Source organism: Hemitrygon akajei, chromosome 5, assembly GCF_048418815.1.
Source record: "Hemitrygon akajei chromosome 5, sHemAka1.3, whole genome shotgun sequence".
In the NCBI taxonomy this organism is placed as follows: Eukaryota; Metazoa; Chordata; class Chondrichthyes; order Myliobatiformes; family Dasyatidae; genus Hemitrygon; species Hemitrygon akajei.
Window position 1 is genome coordinate 68,663,398 of NC_133128.1, and position 19,641 is coordinate 68,683,038.

General features: G+C 39.4%; 1 protein-coding gene across 2 annotated transcripts; it reads left to right on the top strand.

Moving 5' to 3' along the window:
• Positions 1 to 399: 399 nt before the first annotated feature.
• On the top strand, positions 400 to 19,328 carry prrg1 (proline rich Gla (G-carboxyglutamic acid) 1). 2 transcript variants are annotated; one of them, XM_073045669.1, is made up of 4 exons: positions 400 to 495; positions 6,884 to 6,923; positions 9,626 to 9,786; positions 17,966 to 19,328. In XM_073045669.1, the coding sequence occupies exons 2-4, from the start codon at positions 6,914 to 6,916 to the stop codon at positions 18,440 to 18,442; spliced, it is 648 nt and encodes a 215-aa protein (XP_072901770.1). In that variant the 5' UTR covers positions 400 to 495; positions 6,884 to 6,913; the 3' UTR covers positions 18,443 to 19,328. The 2 variants fall into 2 exon arrangements, with proteins under 2 accessions (XP_072901770.1, XP_072901771.1); XM_073045670.1 differs by having other exon boundaries at positions 420 to 490.
• The last annotated feature ends 313 nt before the right edge of the window (positions 19,329 to 19,641 follow it).

Here is a 19,641-nt window from a genome sequence, read left to right on the forward strand (position 1 = left end):
AATTACCAAAACTGTTTCCGAGAAAAAGAGAGAGAGAAATCTATAATGTACGGATGACATGCGACCTCATTCAACGCATCTAATAAGTTTGTTTTGTATTTCTTGACTAGACAATTTATGCAAGTACCATTTCAGCACACACATTTCTCGATGACAGAGAAGCTCAGAAGAACGATTATGATATCTTATCCATAACTATGTGAAACAGTGTTAATAGCTGATGCTCGGAGTGAGACCCATGATCAAAATAATAAGACATAATAACAAAGTCTCCAAGAGTTGTACTTACTAATAGCATATATTTCTAAAGGTCAACAATATGATTGAAATTGAGAAAACGTGTAGCTGCTCCTTTAAGGAGTTCGTGGTTATTGCCCATTTAAAAAATCAAGCTGTTGGGAAAGCGTGGCCTAGTTGTGCGCATGCTCTTTTCTAGATTGGGAACGGAAACTTTCCAAGGCTTTGGTTGTTTTCGGAGTGGAGAAATAAAGTGTGGTAATTATTCTATATTTTACGTTGTAATCTATTTTCTGTACTTAGTTCGAGACACTGTTTTGTAGCTATATTGATAATACAACAATTGTTAGGGAGAGAGAAAACAATCTCGAATAAAGTGAGGTTGGTGGCGTGTTGAATTCGCTTTGTTTTGGTGGTGCTGTTACTAATTAATGCTGTCCGCGATCATGTGAGTTGAGTCAATGAAGGAACATTCTTTTTAATAAACTTCTTTGTGTAGCATTGAAATTAGGTATCTGGGACGCTTAATCGCGACCCAGAACATTGACGACGTTTATTCAAATGCTGGTTTAATTGATATTTGGATAAAGTACAACGAGCAAATAAAAAGTATTATAATCATTTTTTTCTTCTTAAAGTGAGTTTAAGTTACTTTTGAGTTGTTCGGCAACTCTTTCCAAAAGGGTTGGTAGAAGGGACGTTAGGGTATATCTCAGATTTAGCGATTCAATCCCGTGTCCCGGTGCCTATAAATTACTTGCTCGCTGACGATGGCGTATTACTGTGGCTCAGCCGGATAACTGAATTAACATTTCCACTCCACCTCCCTGTCGTACAGGTGCCATGGGGCCGTTTATTCCGTCGAAAACTGCAAAAATTATTTTTCTTAATGTTTAAACGAGGGAGAAAATGCGTTAAAACAGTCACCGCTCCCAACCCTTCTTAGATACTCTTCATAGCTTTTTTCTCTCTCGGACCGCTTGTCAGTTGGTAATAAGATGTAGTTTGGCATCAGTCCGTCTGGTTTACGTGCAAATCTGATGAACTAACAGATTAGTTTCTCTCCCCCACCCCTTCTCCATGGCGAAGCATTCAGCCTGGGCCTTCTATACACAAATAAATTTGAGATCGGAAACGATAGGAGTGGGGCCATAAGTGAATGCCGCTACTTTGACAGAGACGACTTGCGTGATTCCACCAATGGGTTGCACAGATTTTGATAGTAAGGAAGTTTTGTTGAGTAAGGATATCTGGTTAAGCACACTTCAGGCACGTAGGGGAGGGGGGTGTATTCCTGTAAATGAACGATAGATATTCTTTAATTCAAAATCGGATGTTTGCTTCACACATTCTAGCTATTAAACTGACTGTGAAGTTCTTCACTTCTGAGTAGTTGTAATTGACCTTAAATATCAGTGGAACGCCGCCAACAACATGCAGGAAGTTGTAGGTTGTAGAATGTTTAATATTGGCTAAATTTATTGCTCTGCCCTGAGATGGTGCACAACAATAAATAACCATTACATATTTTAACATTTATTTGTATGATTAACTATTCATTGTGGCATTTCACATCAATTTAATGACGTTTTTAGCAGAGTGGAGTTACCACATAATGTTTAGTAAGATTCAGCCAGTTCTGGAGAGTCAACGTGATTATTATAAGGGTGGCAATATTACTGAGCTGTGCTGGTGCACGGCCATGCAGTAACTGAAATGCCTCTATGCACGTAGCCTTCGTTGCTGTACAGGTGGAATTAGTTTACAAAAGTGTAAGGTTTTCTTTGTACTGTATTATACTTCATTATACTCTTCAACTATTAAGATGTGATTTTACAGTTTTCATTCTAAATATTCATAGTATGAATGCTACAAAAATCAAAGTGCAATGTAGTATTTCAGGCCTTAAACTTTTCCTACTAGCAAATATTGGTCTGCACAGCTGCTTTTTAAAGGAACATTAGCAGTGGTGTGGTTTTTAACTCTGGACAAATTACAATATGACAAGTGTTTAAATTGAAGGTGCAGTTTGGATGTAAGTAGTTCTTTTCATCGAAGTAATTTAGATTTTGTTCTGTCCTCCACCATTAAACCAGTGGAGGAATTTACTAAATTTCTATTTTCTTTAAAAATATTAAATGGAATTTAAATGAGATGTGGTTCATGTAATAGTATGAGCACTGCTTTAACAGAGTTCCATTTTCTGTGCAACGAATTCCAAAAACTATACTCCTTATGTCCTGTGATATTATTTTGTATGTGTTACAAGATAAAAGATATTGATCTTTCTCTTGATCATTAGTATTTATTGCTGGAATTTTTAGTTTAGATTTTGTTCCTCTTTTATAATGTTACTGTTTTCCTTACTGAATGGGGGGGGGGGGGGGTAATGGGGACAAGTTCCCACTACCTATTAAATACTCCTAATGGCATGTGCCTCAAATAGCCTCTGACACAAAGTCCATCTCCTGGCCTTCACATGTGATTTGGCTACTAAGCTTGGCAGAACCATTTGTACTGACAGGAGAAGGGGCTAAGGCGGGTTACTGTCGCTTTGGGCAGATGGGGCTCGTCAGCCTTGGGTTGGCAGCACATCTAGGAGAAGGAAAACTCTGACATCAAACTTTCGCTGCCTTGTGACTGTACCCATGCATGGGGAAGGCTTCAGCAGTAAACCCTGAGGGAGTGGGGGGTTGGAATTCCTGAACTGTAGTCGTTAAGGCAGTCCTATATTGAGTTCAATGCTGGTACCAAACTGTATCAGTTTCTGCCGTTCCTTTGGGTTCATCAGCTACATGGAGAGGGGGAGCTTGCTACGTGGCAACAGCTTGCTCTCCATATCATACTGCCCAGGCTTGCGTATCTAAACAGCTGGGACACAATATCCGTGGTCAACTCTGACTGACGGAGGCCCACACTCACCTCATAATTTTTCATTCCTCTTCAAAGGAAAAATAGCTAAAGCTTCTATTGTAAATGTTTTTATTTGTTCTTATCTTTGTTGAAGGATTGGAGGAGCGATAAATTCTCTACACCCATTAAGTTAAGTGTCTGGAATTCAGTATTTAATTGTTGGAGGAATCTTCATTACAGTTTTAAAAATGGTACCTGCATGAATGTTTGAAGAACTCTGAGTCAGAAGGTGCAGCAGTTTAGTAACCAGAACATAACGCAATGGCCTCAATTGTAAATGTTCCTAAGCTCTAATTGAAGTTGATCATCAAAGACCATATTGTATATTAGAAAACTTGTGTTAGTCCTGGTTAGATAGCTGGTGTATGGAATTTGCCATGCTAGTTGCCACAGTTGTCATTTTGCCCAGAATCCTGTTATTACATCAGATAAGCCCCATCTGTATAAAAGGAGTAGCCATGACAACTTTCAGTCCAAGGGTATAGGGATAAAGATGAGTGGGAATCAGATTCCCAGCTATTATGTCATGCTTAAGTTCAGATGTGTGTCCTGCTTTACACACTGGTGTGCTGTACTAGTAGGTATGTGTTTGGATGCTCTTTATTAATGGTTTACAGTGCATATAAAACAAAGTTAGAGCAAGTCATGAAACCTCAACCTTTTCTACCAATAAACAAAATCATAATATGGATTACACATTTTTACCTCTCCTGTTACCTTTTGCTCTTGATTATCAAGTTTCTATTTACCTCTTCCTTAAATTACCAAATGGAAGAGAATTAGAAAAATTAGCATCTCTCAGTAAAATAATTACCTTGTCTGTCATAAATTGTGACTCCTAAAATTTGACCCCTTTAATTCTAAGTGTATTTAAGAGTACAGGTCTATTTCGCTACTATTTGTGGTTTGTGAAGAGCAGATACAGGCATAAATGATTATAAGATTCCTTGAATTGCTATCTCTGCTCAGGCTTCAACCTGATTTTACTTTTAAGAAATTCTGAAACAAACTTGATCTGAATGCTCAAAAGAAAGAAAATCTGCAGATGCTGGAAGTCCAAACAAAACACACAATGCTGGAAGAACTCAGCAGGCCAGGCAGTATCTATGGGGAAAAAAGTACAGTCGACATTTGGGGCTGAAAAGTCGACTGTACTTTTATCCATAGACGCTGCCTGGCCTGTTGAGTTCCTCCAGCATTGTGTTTTTTGATATGAATGCTTGTGGCTTGGGAGTACAAACATGGATATAATGTGTCCAGTATCTTGATTAGAAATTGGGGGGGGAGGAAGATGCATATCTCCTGAGGGGAAAATATGAATAATAATTTTTTTGAAAAAGCAGCTTTCATGTAATTTTATCAATGAGATTTACTTGTGGCCCTTAGAAGTGGTTTGGTATGAACATTGGGCCCTCCTCACAAAGATGTGCTCTCTCATTCAACAGCAACATCTTTAGAACGCAAATAATAGATACCTCAAGTTTTGATGTCTTTTTAGTCCCCAGAAAAGCATATTTCCTTGTGTTACTGTTAACCTATCATCATTCAAAAAGATCTGTTTTTATTTAGAGGAGACAAAAAATGCTGCAGTTGAAATCTAGAACAATAACATGCTTATATAACTCAGTGGGTCGAACAGTGGGGGGGGGTTTGACCTGAAACCTCAACAGCTCTTTTCTGTCCATCTTTCCTCATGCCTCCCATTGCTGTCATTGTCCATTTCCTTTTGGAGTATCTTTTGACATTTTGTTATCTAACCAATGTCATGAATTCCAGCTCTGCCTGCCTTTTCATGGATATGTGGAACTTTGTTCTCTGATCATTTTCCAGTACTTTAGTGCTGTTTCAGGTTCTTGCATAGGAGTTGAGTGCATCTCCACACCCCCCCCCCCCCATCCTCTTACAGTGTGGAGATATTTAAAAATTGATTACTATGTAATAAAGTTGGTTACAAAATTTTCTTTCTAGTTTCATTATTTCTTAGCTCAGTTTTGTGAAGTAACATTTATGTCAAATGTTAAACAAAATAAATTATTGTTGAAAGTTTTTGCAGCTTTAAAAAGAATTGGATGACTTTGAAACAACTTCCTGTCAAATTTATCAATGAATCTAAACCCAATTCAGTAGTTAAATCTCATTGGACAGCTCTTTTGTAATTACCAACTGAACTTGAAGGCTTTCCCTATTCATAAGTTCAGCAGTGGTTTTGGAGAATTGTACACCAAAGTTGTTTATTTTCATTGGTCACTGTCTCCCTGTTAGTAAATGACATAGTTTATCTAATTCTCTAAAGAATGAAATTGCTGATATTAAATTCAGTTTTGAGGAACTGGATATTGTATTTTTTAAGATTGATTTGATTTCTGGCTCATGTAAATCCACTAACTCACAGAATTTTGGGTTCATGAAGTAAAACACCATCTTCACCTGGAATAGTGACCTTCCTCACCAAGTGAAATAAATTTGTTTCTTTTCAGTTAGAATGCATGACTATTAAAAGATAAAAACTATTCCCTTCTCAATTCCCTGGCCCCATCTTCAGACTTTTTCCAGCCATATGGAAAATTTGAAAATGATAGTCGTATTTTGGCTTTTGGTAATTCTTACAAGTTTTAAATATAATAACTTTATTTTTGAGATAAATTATGCCTACATGCAATATGTGTCACTTTGTAGAGTTTTCTAAAATGTTTAAAATTTTCTAAAAAGCAAGTTTTATAAATGTTCTGATTTATTTAAAAATATTTTTTAATTTCAGGAATGGGTCATTCAGTTGTCCAACGCTTAAGTTTTTTTTTGCTGCACAACAGCTGCTTTCTTTGTGCATCTAGCCCCACCACATACCCTGCTTTCAATTTATCCCTTATTCCACTAGCTTTCTTGTTAGCACAACTTCCCTATTCTTCTCAATTGTTAATAAATCATTGTTTATGGATGGGCCGTATTATTTTCAAGCTGTAGCTGTGGAATTCAGTCTAAATACCATCTCTGGGTTGTCAATCTGCATTCCATTCATTCAGTGCATATGGGGGAGGAGTTTAGTTATGGTATGTATGATGCTTGCCAAACTTGACACCCTGAAAGTGGTGAAGAAAGTCTGTCTGCTCCATCCTCCAAAAGTGGAACTTCCTGATGGCCAAACATCCCAGTCCATGGCCACCTTTTGTGTCAAGGTGGAGGAGTGACACCTAATATTCCATTTGGGTAGCCTCCAACCTGATGGCATGAATATTGGTTTCTTCTCCTGGTAAAACAGTTTTCCTTCCACCTCCCTTTTTTTTCCTCCCACCTCCCTTTTTTTTTCCTCACTCTGGTCTCCCCTTTTCTCACCTCCCCCGGGCCTTTTCCCTTTTTCCTATGGTCTACTCTCCTCTCCTATGAGATTCCTTCCTCTCCAGCCCTTTATCTTTCCTACCCAGCTGGCTTCACCTATCACCTAGCTATCCTCCTTCCCCTCCACCCCCTCCCCCACCTTTTTATTCAGGCATCTTCTCCCCTCACCCCCCCCCCTTCCTTTCCAGTCCTGAAGAAGGTTCTCAGTCCAAAATGTCAACTGTTTACTCTTGAACATAGATACTGCCTAACCTGCTGAGTTTCTCCATCATTTTGCATGTGTTTTAGATTTCCAGAATCTGCAGACTTCCTTGTGTTTATTTTTAGATAGATATACCTTAAGGAATATCTTGTAGCCGTTGTTTAGTGTCCATCATAATGTGTATTTTCCTTCTTTCAGACATCCAGATTTTATCTGTAAAAGTAAAGCATGGAAAGTGGTGAGTATGGATTCTGTTACTGTTTAGGTTTTGTCAAATATCATTTTAAAAATCTAAACTAATGTTTTTTAAGTTCTATGCAAGTATTGTTCAATGTTGTTCCTGATATTCATTAGTCATAGTTTAATTTGCCCCACCCTTGCGTTGTTTCTCTTTTTTTTCACTAATCTGTCTTGATCAGCAAATACTCCACTTAAACTTTCTGATTTTGTTGAGAGGCTGAGAAGAATGCTTTCTGAAACCTCTGAATAAGGAACATTTCCTGATACCTAAACAACCCAGTGATTCTGAGTGGTCCTTCCATAAGAGCATTTGGAGATGGTTGTCTAAATTAAAGCTGTCCCGTCGATAAATTGAGTACAGACTGGATACATGTAACAAAAGACAAACATTGCATCTATAATCCCAGATTATTCTAGAATTATCTGCAAGTGGGATCTGCTCCATTGGCTGGACAGAATCGCCCAATGTGCTGCAGTGGTACATCAGGAGGGGGTGACGTGAACTTGTATTAATGATGTGTCTATTCAACCAAGTCGTTTCATGAAACACTTATTACTGCTGTTTGTTCTTAATCCTGGTTTTGGGCATTACATTTTCAACAAATTTGAAAAGAACACAATTTGTTGGGCTTTAAATTTGCTCTGGGTGGAGAACTTCAGTATCCACAGATGAGGCTTGATTGGGCTTGCTGATTCCTGCCAGAGTGGTTCTGCAGTGGACCATAATGGAACCAACATATCATATAACCTCCTTGATCTCAGCCAGCTAGCTATGTGATGCAAATACAGATTTTTAATAGCAACACTGTTGGTAGTCTAAAACATAATCCTGGTGAAGATAATGGCACCATCACACATCCTCCATGCTGCATGGCAGTTTAAATGTTAGTTATTTTGGAATAAATCTGGCTGCTCAGAACTGCCTGGGAATGATCCAGCTCAGCTCTTGAGAGATGCAATATTCTTGTTCTTGAGTCCTGAAAATATTCATTTCATCCACTTTACTCTAAAAGTCATGTGTGCAAGTACAGTGAAGTACTGGTTCAGAAAAAATTACAGCAACATCACAGGCATGTAGGTAGAGACAATAAAACCAGACGGTGATAGGGGTGGGGAAACACACTCAGACATCAGTCCATCTTGATGCAAGAAGTGGTTCATTGTGTTCCAATGTAGGGTTACTCGTGTTTCAAAGCTGTTCCTCAACCTGGTGGTATCACTTAACCATGCTGTTCAAAAAATCTCGCTTTGAATGGAATGTTGATTTTAAGCAGTACAGAAAACTTATTAACTTGACTTTGAAAGTTAATATTATCAACAATCATTAGAGAAGCAGTATCAAGCAGCAGTTTTAAATGCTTTTAAGTTGTCTTAAACCCAGATGTGGTCGTCAAAGGAAACTGAACAATTAGGTTACATAAACTTGAAATCTGTATCAATGCAATCAATTTGACTTAGTGATACAGCCATGTTCATAGCTTTAGAGAAAGTAAGCATTTGAATATTAATATTGTACTTGAGCATCTCCAAACCATTTCTTCTCCTTGAATGAAAATTTTAAGAAAATTACACATGCTAAAAATCTGAAATGAAAACAAAATATCAGAAACACTCAGCAGACCAGGCAACATTTGGGGAAATAAACAAATTTCATGAAGGATCTTCAACCTGAAAATTTTGATTCCCTTTCCACACTTATTGAGTGTTGCCAGGATTTTGTTTTAGTCTTGGCTATTGTATAGCAATTTGCTTATGATATGTTACTATAATCTAAAGTTTACTATCTTCAATTGTTGTGTTTTTTAAGTTCAGAACCTTTTACTGTTTCTTAATGTTAAGACCATGGGATTGTGACAATTGGATCTTCCAGCCCCCTCTCAAATTAAATTTCTCTTCCTTGGAGATGGCCCTCGCTTTGGTATTGGATAGGTAACATAACCTGTAGATCTTGTACTCCGCTTGTAATGAATTGTCTTTCCCTCTAATGTAATGCACTGCACTCTTCAACATTTTCTGTCTTTTCACCCCTATTTGAGAGACTTCCTGGCCACAGTTAAATCACTTCCTTCTACTAAGTCCCCAGGCTTGTTCCCAAGAGTGTGAAGAAACTCAAATCTATTGGATGTATGCAAAAACTTGATCTGCTGTCATAGTATCTTCTGGATCCCTCTACCTGGCTGATCTGGAGTCATCTCCTGTCCCTGATCTTGCCAGTACTAAAGTCATTTGGGATGTGACAGCCTGCTGCAGCGATAAGTCTTGGTACCTCTCTACCACTGTAGGAATAACACAATTTAGATTCCAGTTTCTTAACACTGACTCACAGCTGTAATTGCCTTAAACAAAAAAATGTCCACAAGCTCCCACATATAGGTACTACAGCATGTAACAAATTTTTTTGTTTTGTGTTAATTATTTATCTGTGATTTATTGATGGAATTTGGTTGTTAAAATTTAACAGTGCTTTCAGTTTGCAATCCACATTCATAATCAATCACATGCCTGCCATTCCTGTGGTATTATGCTACAGATTTGCTTTACAGCTTTTAAAACACTCAGGGATTTTCTCTCTACACTCAGGTATGTGCAATATTTTCTGATATGACTAATTGAATGAGTTTGTTTTCTTTTTAGTGCACGGTGCATGATTCTCTTTCTATAGAGCAGCATAGTTCATAAAATGTTTTGCATTTTTTGTAGTGTTCCTGAAACAGGGCGAGGCCAATTCTATTCTGAAAAGATATCGAAGAAAAAATTATCTCTTTGAAGAGATACAACAAGGCAATATTGAACGTGAATGTCAGGAAGAAGTTTGTACTTATGAAGAAGCAAGAGAAGCATTTGAAAATGATGAAAAGACAGTAAGTACCAAGGGTTAGCTAGTTTGCAGTTGTACTGATGTATTTGCTTTCACATTTGGGTTTGATATGACCATTTCTAATAAGTGATTATTTGTTTTACCTTCTCACTTGTAGGAGTTAGAGTTTGTGGCTAACTATACTTACAAGGATCCATAATTTACACTTAAGATCAGAAGTCTTTTTCTCAAAGGATGATCTGTTTTGTAACTGCAAAACATAAAATTAATCGAAAGAAAAACCTGACACTGGGGATAACATGTCTGTACTTCAGTCTTACTTTAGTGAGGTGTGCACATATGATGTGGGATAATGATATATGCCCTTCACATATTTTTAGATATAACCTATAATGAATTATGTAAACAATAAAGAATGCTTAATCTAACAATATATTTACAATATTACTGAAATATTAAATTACACAACAGATGTAACCAGATTCAAAAACTTCCAAGAGCATTGGATAAATAATTCAAGGGGGTGGGGATTTTGCTAGGTGAAAGAGCGTAGGATTAGGGTTAAATGTTAGCTTTATTTTGCAAGGAACCAATGACTGCCTTCTGTTCTGCACACTTTATTGGTTTTAACAATTGAATTTTATTTACAAATATAGGAAAAGGTTTAAATGCTAATGTTGTGAAGGAAGCATTTGAAATTAAACTGTAGACCTGGGAGGGTATAATATTTGAGTATAAAATGTGTGGTAAATATGCTGTTTGTACCATTGGAATTCACACATTTACTGAACACAATGAAAGAAATTTTAGAATTGACATTGTCATCTGCTTTTGTAACGTTTTATGTTGACTTTACAAATAGCCGTTGTCAAAGCAAGTCCCTTGTTCAAATCATTTTTCACTAAGCAGTAGAAATTTAAAAATTCCATTAGTTTGTGTGAGAAAGTATCTTTCTTAATTTCAGTTGCAGTTGTGTGTGAAGAATGAGGTTCAGTAATTGGGGAAACAAGTGCCTAGCATAACACATTGCATATTTCAGCATTGGGCATGGAATACACTTGTATGGAAAGTAAAAACTGATAACAAAACTACAGTGATTATTTCACCATTACTTGGCTGGTATTGTGTTGAATACTGGCGGTAAGCACAATTTGGCTATGGAGGAAGAACCTAATGAGAGTAATATGGGAAATGCTGAGATGATACATGTTGGATTAGAAGTGGCTTGGAGATAAATATGAAAAGCATGTTGAGGAATGAAGGGGAAGAAAGAGGCTGATAGTAAAGTTATATGGATACTAAGCAGCAAGATGAGCAGGCAGCTCTCATTCTATCTTAATTATGTTCTTGGTGAACTGAATGCCAGAGATGTTTGAAAATTCATTCCTATATTTAGGAATGTGCAATCAGTGCAAGTAACTTTTGTTTGCTTGATAAATATCATATCCTTCTCCTGTGGAACACAACTGAAGTTAATAATTATTGCTTGCTTCTGTCTTTCCTTCTACCCAAGTGTGTTAAGGATTAATTGTCAAAAACTACTTTGAAAGATAGTAAAAGGTTTAAAAAAAAATTAAGAACTCCATCCCATGACACTGTTGTTCAGTGTAATCGTGGCTACACCAATTTTCCATAGACTTCAATTCTCTCATCTTTCAAAAATGTATACTATAAATTTGATCTGACCTCCACAATGCTGGAGTCTACAATTCCGGAGTTCCAACACCTTTTAGAAGTTCTTGCATACCTCAGTTTTAAATAATAGTCCCCTTAGTTTATGATTATGTCCCCTTGTTCAGGATTCTGCTACTATTGGAAATATGTCAACATCTACCTTGTCATGACCCCTCAGGATCTTGTACAATAAGATGCATAGTTGTTGATAATTAATGTTCTTGATAAGGGCATCTGAAAGTAATCTCAGGAGCGGCTGAAAATTAAGTGCAAGGATGAAGCAATTTTTTTTGGGTAGAGAATTTTTATATGTAATCAAGCAAGCAGTAGATCTCTGTGTGACATGAAGTTTAAAGGGAGGAATCTGTTGCAATGTTATAATGATGAGAAATTGGTTATGTGTGTGAAGAGGAAGGATGAAGGATTTAGGATACAGCTTCTGCCAGATGATAACACTTAATGCAGGAAATGGGTAACAAAACAATCTGGATTTTCTATGTTATGAGCAAATATTGGTTTAAGCTGTGGAATGCATTATTATCTGTGGGCAAGAAGATTTCTACTATCCACTTGGAAAATTATCTGTTGGAAACATGGAAAATGTCTTTTCTGTGCATTATTTTTTTCCAGGAGAAATTCATTGATAGTTCATTAACCTTTTTGAAAAGTTTCTTGTCAACAATTTCCTCATAATTATTACTACTTCATCAGTGTTATTTCTTCGGGGCATGACTGCACAAGCACATGGACGTCAGCCAGTGAGAAGAGTTTAAAAGGAGACCGCTTTATAGAGTGGGTGTCAGGAGAGCAGGGAACAGAGTAGAGGGAGACAGTAGGAAGGCTTTGGCTCAGCGGGGCTTCAGCAATAGCAGGTCAACGTGAAGTAGGTTGCCTATGTAGAATACAGACAAGAAGTATGAATGTGAGGCTGGTGTTCTGTGCTGGGTGTCAAAATGTGGGAGGTCCGGGAGACTCCCAGCCAGCCACATCTGTACCAGGTGCGTCGAGCTGCAGCTCTTTAGGGACCGCATTAGGGAACTGGAGATGCAGCTCAATGACTTCATCTGGTCAGGGAGAGTGAGGAGGTGATAGACAGATGCTACAAGCATGTAATCACACTGGGGCCTCGGGAGACAGATAAGTGGGTAACAGTCAAGAGAAGGAAGGGCAGGAGTCAGAAACTAGACAGCACCCCTGTGGCAGTACCCCTTAACAATAAGTACTCCTTGAGTACTGTTTTGGGGGGGGGGGGTGGACAGCCTACCTGGGGGAAGCAACAGTGGCCACACCTCTGGCACACAGTCTGGCCCTGTGGCTCAGAAGGGTAGGGAAAGGATGGAGATGGCAGCAGTGTTAGGGGACTCCATAGTTAGGGGTCAGACAGGTGTTTCTGTGAATGCAGGACAGAAACACGAACGGTAGCTTGCCTCCCAGGTGACAGGGTCCAGAATGTTTCTGATCACGTCCACGATATCCTGAAGTGGGAAGGAGAACAGCCAGAGGTTGTGATACATATTGGTACCAATGACATAGGCAGGAAAAGGGAGGAGGTCCTGAAAGCAGACTACAGGGAGTCAGGAAGGAAGTTGAGAAGCAGGACCAAAAAGGTAGTCATCTCAGGATTACTGCCTGAGCCATGTGACAGTGAGTATAACAACAGAGTGAGGTTGAGGATAAATCTGTGACTGAGGGATTGGAGCAGGTGACAGGGATTCAGATTTCTGGATCATTGGGGCCTCTTTTGGGGCAGGTGTGACCTGTACAAAAAGGACAGGTTGCACTTGAATCCCAGGGAGACCAATATCCTGGCGGGGAGGTTTGCTAAGGCTATTGGGGAGAGTTTAAACTAGGATTGCTTGTAGGTGGGAACTAAACTGAAGAGACGGAGAAGAGGTGGTTGGCTCACAAATAGAGAAAGCTTGGAGACGGTGCAAGAGGGAGGATAGGCAGGTGATGGAGAAGGGACGCACTCAGACCAATGGTTTGAGATGTGTCTATTTTAATGCAAGGAGTTTTTTGAACAAAGCAGGTGAGCTTAGAGTGTGGATCAGTACTTGGAGCTATGATGTTGTGGCCATTACAGAGACTTGGATGGCTCTTTGGGCAGGACAGGGAGGGAGGCAAAAGAGGTGGGGGCGTGGCACTGTTGATCAGAGATAGTGTCATGGCTGCAGAAAAGGAGGAAGTCATGGAGGGTTTGTCTATGGAGTCTCTGTGGGTGGAAGTTTGGAACAGGAAATGGAACAGTAACTCTATTGGATGTTTTTATAGACAACCCAATAGTAACAGGGACATCGAGGATAGGGAGACAGATTCTGGAAAGCTGTAATAATAACAGGATTGTCCAGGTGGGAGATTTTAATTTCCCAAATATTTCTAGGCATCTCCCTCAAGCAAGGGGTTTAGATGGGGTGGAGTTAGTGAGGTGTGTTTAAGGAGGTTTCATGACACAATATGTAGTTAAGCCTGCAAGAGGAGAGGCTGTACTTGATCTGGTATTGGGAAATGAACATGGTCACGTGTCAGATCTCTGTGGGAGAGCATTTTGGAGATGGTGATCACAATTCTATCTCCTTTACCATAGCATTGGAGAGGGATAGGAACAGACAACAGGGAAATGTTTAATTGGATTAAAGGGAAATATGAGGCTATCAAGCAGGAACTTGGAAGCATAAATTGGGAGGAGATGTTCTCGGGAAATGTATGGAAGAAATGTGGCAAATGTTCAGGGACATTTGTGTGGAGTTCTGCATAGGTACGTTCCAATGAGACAGGGAAAGGATGGTAGGGTACAGGAACCATGGTGTACAAAGGCTGTTGTAAATCTAGTCAAGAAGAAAAAAAGAACTTAAGAGGTTCAAAAAGCTAGGTAATGATTGAGATCTGGAAGATTGTAAGGGTAGTAGGAAGGAGCTTAAGAAAGAAATTAGGAGAGTCAGAATGCGCCATGAGAAGGCCTTGGCGGACAGGATTAAGGAAAACCCAAGGCTTTCTACAAGTGTGTGAAGAGCAAGAGGATAAGACATGAAAGAATAGGACCAATCAAGTGTGACAGTGAAAAGTGTGTATGGAACCGGAGGAGATAGCAGAGGTACTTAATGCTGTGTGCATACATCTACTAATGCTTCTGGACACATCACCTTCTCCAGGTGACCCAGCCAGGGCTGATCAGACCCCAGCTTGTGTCCAGATGGCTAGCTACCTATGACTCCATGGCTCCCCTCTCTTGAGCCATAGCCATCTTGAGGCCCTCTCTGCAGCATTGGTGGTATTGCGGATGGCTCTCCTCTTCCTGTCTCCCTTGAGGTCCAAATTGCTGAAGGCTCTGGCTAAGGAACAGGCTGCGAATCCCCTACAACCAACTTCCACTGGGAGACACCTCGCTCTCCATCCAGCCTGCTGGCAGTTGCTGACCAGTCCGGCGTACTTTGATAGCTTCCTTTCAAAGGCCTCTTCCAAGCGATCTTCCCATGGGACTGTTAGCTCCAATATCACCACCTGCTTCGTAGACTCGGACACAAGGACAATGTCTGGTCTCAGGGTGGTGGCTGCGATATGGTTGAGGAACTTCAGCTGCCTTTTGAGGTCCACCAACAGCTGCCAGTCCCTTGCAGAGGTCAGGATACCTGCCGATGTTCTTTTTGTGGGTATTGGCTGCTCCTCAGCTCTGACAAAGGCAATGGTCTGCTTGGAGAGTCGGGACCACTTCACCCACTCCACTCCTGCGCTGATGGCTTCAGCGATGGTCTTCAGGACCTGATCATGCCTCCATCAGTACCGTCCCTCACCAAGTGCCCTTGTGCAGCTGCTGAGGATGTGCTTGCTTGGAACACAGTGGGCACGCTGATGACTCTGCTTTGCCCAATGTGTGTAGGTTTTATGGGCTTGGAAGCACATCATACACTGCCTGAATGAGAAATTGGATGTGGTGTGGCTTGGCTTTCCAAAACTCAGCCCAAAGTGAATACTTTGCTTACGTATTCACTACCGAAAAGGATGTTGGCGATTGTAGGGATGACTTACAGCGGACTGAAAAGCTTGAGCATGTAGATATTAAGAAAGAGTGTGCAGGAGCTTTTGAAAAGCATCAAGTTAGATAAGTCACTAGGACCAGATAAGATGTACCTCGGGTTACTGTGGGAAGCAAGGGAGGAGATTGCTGAGCCTATGGCGATGATCATCAATGAGGACAGGAGCGGTTCTGGAGAATTGGAGGGTTGCGGATGTTGTTCCATTATTTAAGAAAAGAAGATGAGATAGCCCAGGAAATTATAGGCCAGTGAGTCTTTCTTCAATGGTTGGTAAGTTGATGGAGAAGATCCTGAGAAGAGCGATTTATGAACATTTGGAGAGGCATAATATGATTAGGAATAGTCAGCAAGGCTTTGTCAAAGGCAGATTGTGCCTTATGAGCCTGATTAAATTTTTTTGAATATGTGACTAAACACATTGACGAAGGAAGAGCAGTAGATGTGTATATGAATTTCAGCAAGGCACTTGATAAGCTACCCCATGCAAGGCTTATTGAGAAAGTAAGGAGGCATGGGATCCAAGGGGACATTGCTTTGTGGATCCAGAACTGGCTTACCCACAGAAGGGAAAGAGTGGTTGTAGATGGGTCATATTCTGCATGGAGGTTGGTCACCAGTGGGGTGCCTCAGGGATCTGTTCTGTGACCCTTACTCTTCGTGATTTTTATAAATGACTTGGATGAAGAAGTGGAGGGATGGGTTAGTAAATTTGCTGATGACACAAAGGTTGGAGGTGTTGATAGTGTGGAGGGCTGTCAGAGGTTACAGCAGGACATTGATAGGATGCAGTACTGGGCTGAGAAGTGGCAGATGGAGTTCAACCCAGACAAGTGTGAAGTAGTTCATTTTGGTAGGTCAAATATGATGACAGAATATAGTATTAATAGTAAGACTCTTGGCAGTGTGGAGGATCAGAGGGATCTTGGGGTCTGAATCCATAGGACACTCAAAGCTGCTGTGCAGGTTGACTGTGGTTAAGAAGGCATATGGTGCATTGGCCTTCATCAATCGTGGGATTGAGTTTAGGAGCCAAAAGGTAATGTTGCAGCTGAAAAGGACCCTGGTCAGACCCCACTTGGAATACTGTGCTTAGTTCTGGTCTTCTCACTACAGGAAGGATGTGGAAACCTTAGAAAGGGTGCAGAGGTGATTTACAAGGATATTGCCTGGGTTGGGGAGCATGCCTTTTGAGAATAGGTTGAGTGAACTCGGCTTTTTTTTTCCTTGGAGTGACGGAAGATGAGAGTGACCTGATAGAGGTGTACGAGATGATGAGAGGCATTGATCACGTGGAAAGTCAGAGGCTTTTTCCCAGGGCTGAAATGGGTAACACGAGAGGGCGTGGTACAGAGGAGATGTCGGGGTACATTTTTTTACGCAGAGAGTGGTGAGTGCGTGGAATGGGCTGCAAGCGACAGTGGTGGAGGTGGATACTATAGGGTCTTTTAAAAGAGACTCCTGGACAGGTATATGGAGCTCAGAGAAATAGAGGACTATGGGTAACCCTAGGTAATCTCTCAGGTAAGGACATGTTCGGCACAGCTTTGTGTGCTGAAGGGCCTGTATTGTGCTGTAGGTTTTCTATGTTCTATAGTTTTAATTCTGCCAGGATCTTTTTAATTACTGCTCTCCATTGTAATGATTAAATCTGTTACTTAACTTATTTGATTAAATAAAGATTTTGTTATACTTATAATATCCTGAATGAAATCAGTGTAATGTAGATGCTTCTGATTTTCAGGAGACTTGAGCTGATCCCCTGAACAATGTGGTGCAAAGCACAGGAGACAAACTACAGGAAAATGTACCATAACATAATGTTTCACTTGTTTAGAATTGCCAGTGTTGGAGTACAAGGGCTCCTGTCACCAATTTTTTTGACAGCCTAAGAATGTCAGGAATTATTGTCTATGCATTTTTCTTTTTGAAAATGCACAGAATGTAAAGGAACAACATTGTCTTGTAAAGGTAGTGTCTGAGGGGTATTTGCAAGTAGTGGTATGGTGCTTTAAGTTGCATGTTTGAGAAGTGTTGTCAAAGAAGCTTAGCCAAGTTTCTGTGATGCATTTGTGGATAATAAGCATTGGGTTGGTGGAGGCTGTGGATGTTTAGACTGAAGGTTTATATGCCAGCCAAGTGGTCTGTTTGGTCTTGGGTAGTATCACGGTGCTTTAATGTCAGAGCTGTATTCATCTGGATAAATATTCCACACTATTCATGATAGGCCTTGTGGATGATGGAAGGACTTGGGGAGGAGGGGGTGGAAATGGTAAATGTCAGACAATGAGGAAAATCAGCTTGGTCTAGAATTTCTGGAAGTATGAGTGTTGCCTTTTATTCCCATTCTAGTCTTTTGCACAAAACTCCTGAGACATTTTCCTTCACATCATGAGGGTATAACTATTAAAATAATTTCAGTCAACTGTCACTTTATGGAATATAGTGCAGAAAGATTTCATGCTAAACAATATTTTGAAATTGGTGTAAATCAATTTAACATGTTTTTTTTATTTTTAGAATGACTTCTGGTCAGAATACATAAAGGGACAAAATGAGAATCAAGGAAGTGGTGCCAACATCAACATGGAATCAGTTTATCTTGTGGCTCCTCTGATAGCTGGCCTCCTTGTAATTATTATTATTCTCTTTGTTATCTGGCGATGCCAGGTGAGAAAGGCAAATCGCAGGCAAAATGCATTTGCCCAGACTCAGTTCCAGGCAAACCAAGCCACCAGGAACTTGTCAGTGGTTGTATTTGGTTATAATGGGCATTCTGTCAGTCCACCTGATAGATTACGTACCCTGCAGCCAGAAGGCACGTCCAGTGAACACTCCAATCAAAATGGAAGCCCTGTAAGATTGTCTGGGTTAAATTCAGATCCCCCTCCATCCTATGATGAAGCTACTAACCAAATGGAGAATGTAAGAATCAACAATGAAGTGCGGCAAAGTGAAGATCCTCCGAAGTATGAAGAAATTATGAATCCGGCGTAGATAAAGATGTATATTAAGTTGCCACTGTTTGAATATTTTTATTTAATAAAATATGGTTATTAACTTCTCACACTTGCATTATATTACAATTAGAGGGTTCCTTTGTACCACATGTGATGTGGTTTTTGTGGTCAGCTTTGTTACTAAAATTGAATCCTTTTGAAACTTATAATTTGGTAAGTTACAGGAATAAGATATTATTTCTTGAGTTAATGTTCAATTGAGTTGATATTTTTGGGAACAATGATAAATAGGAAGAGCCAAAAAATACCCATCTGTTAGTATTTTACTTCACTGGTGAATCAAAACTCTCTAAATAGCACTGACACTTTAATACAGTATAGGCTAGACACAGCTTATGGCTACAGAGTTTCCACTTGTGTGCTTCAAAAAGATTGTCTCTGTTACAAAGATAGAATTAATATTGTTCATATTTCATTGCCAATCAGTTTAGAAAGGAACTGGAAATGCTGTTCAGAGGTAGTGAAATTCCTTCAATTCATTTTGTTCTTAATTGATTCAAATTGTTATTTAATATCTTTGTTCTGCATTATCAAATGTTAACTAAAACTAGCCCCATTGCTGCTGCTGTTGAGTAGATAGTGGAATTTGCATTATACAGAACAAGTTATAATTGTTATATTTAGATTATTATAAATCATTAAATAATAAAAGTTATTTGCTTTTTTAATTTACAGACTGAATCATTGTTTAATCGTCACACCTCTGATCCAGAATTGTTGTTTTCCCATATAAAACATGAAAATAATTTGGAAAAGACAGTATATTTTGCTTTCAAAATAATTATGAAATAAAGTTGAATATCTTGTGATTTTAAAAAGTTTCTCATTCTAATAAAGCACATAGTAATTTTTTCCCCAAAAAACAGTGTTGATTAATCACCACATCTGAGCAATGAAAGCAGTGTGGGTACTTTTGCTACAGTTGAACAATGGGATTGAAACAACTTGTTTCTTCAGCAATGCAAATCTTAAGAAACTTGCACAAATTGGGGTAAAAGTTAAATACTTCAGCTCTATATTAAATTGATGTACATGGCTGTTTGATTTTAAAAATATCTTGCACTTAGGATTCAAGTTGAAGACAGGATTTAACTTTTGTTTTCAAATAGTGGAGGGAGTGATCTCCAGATTCCTGTTCTGATTCTGGATGTTTTAGCGGCTCCTCCGTCTGCATGT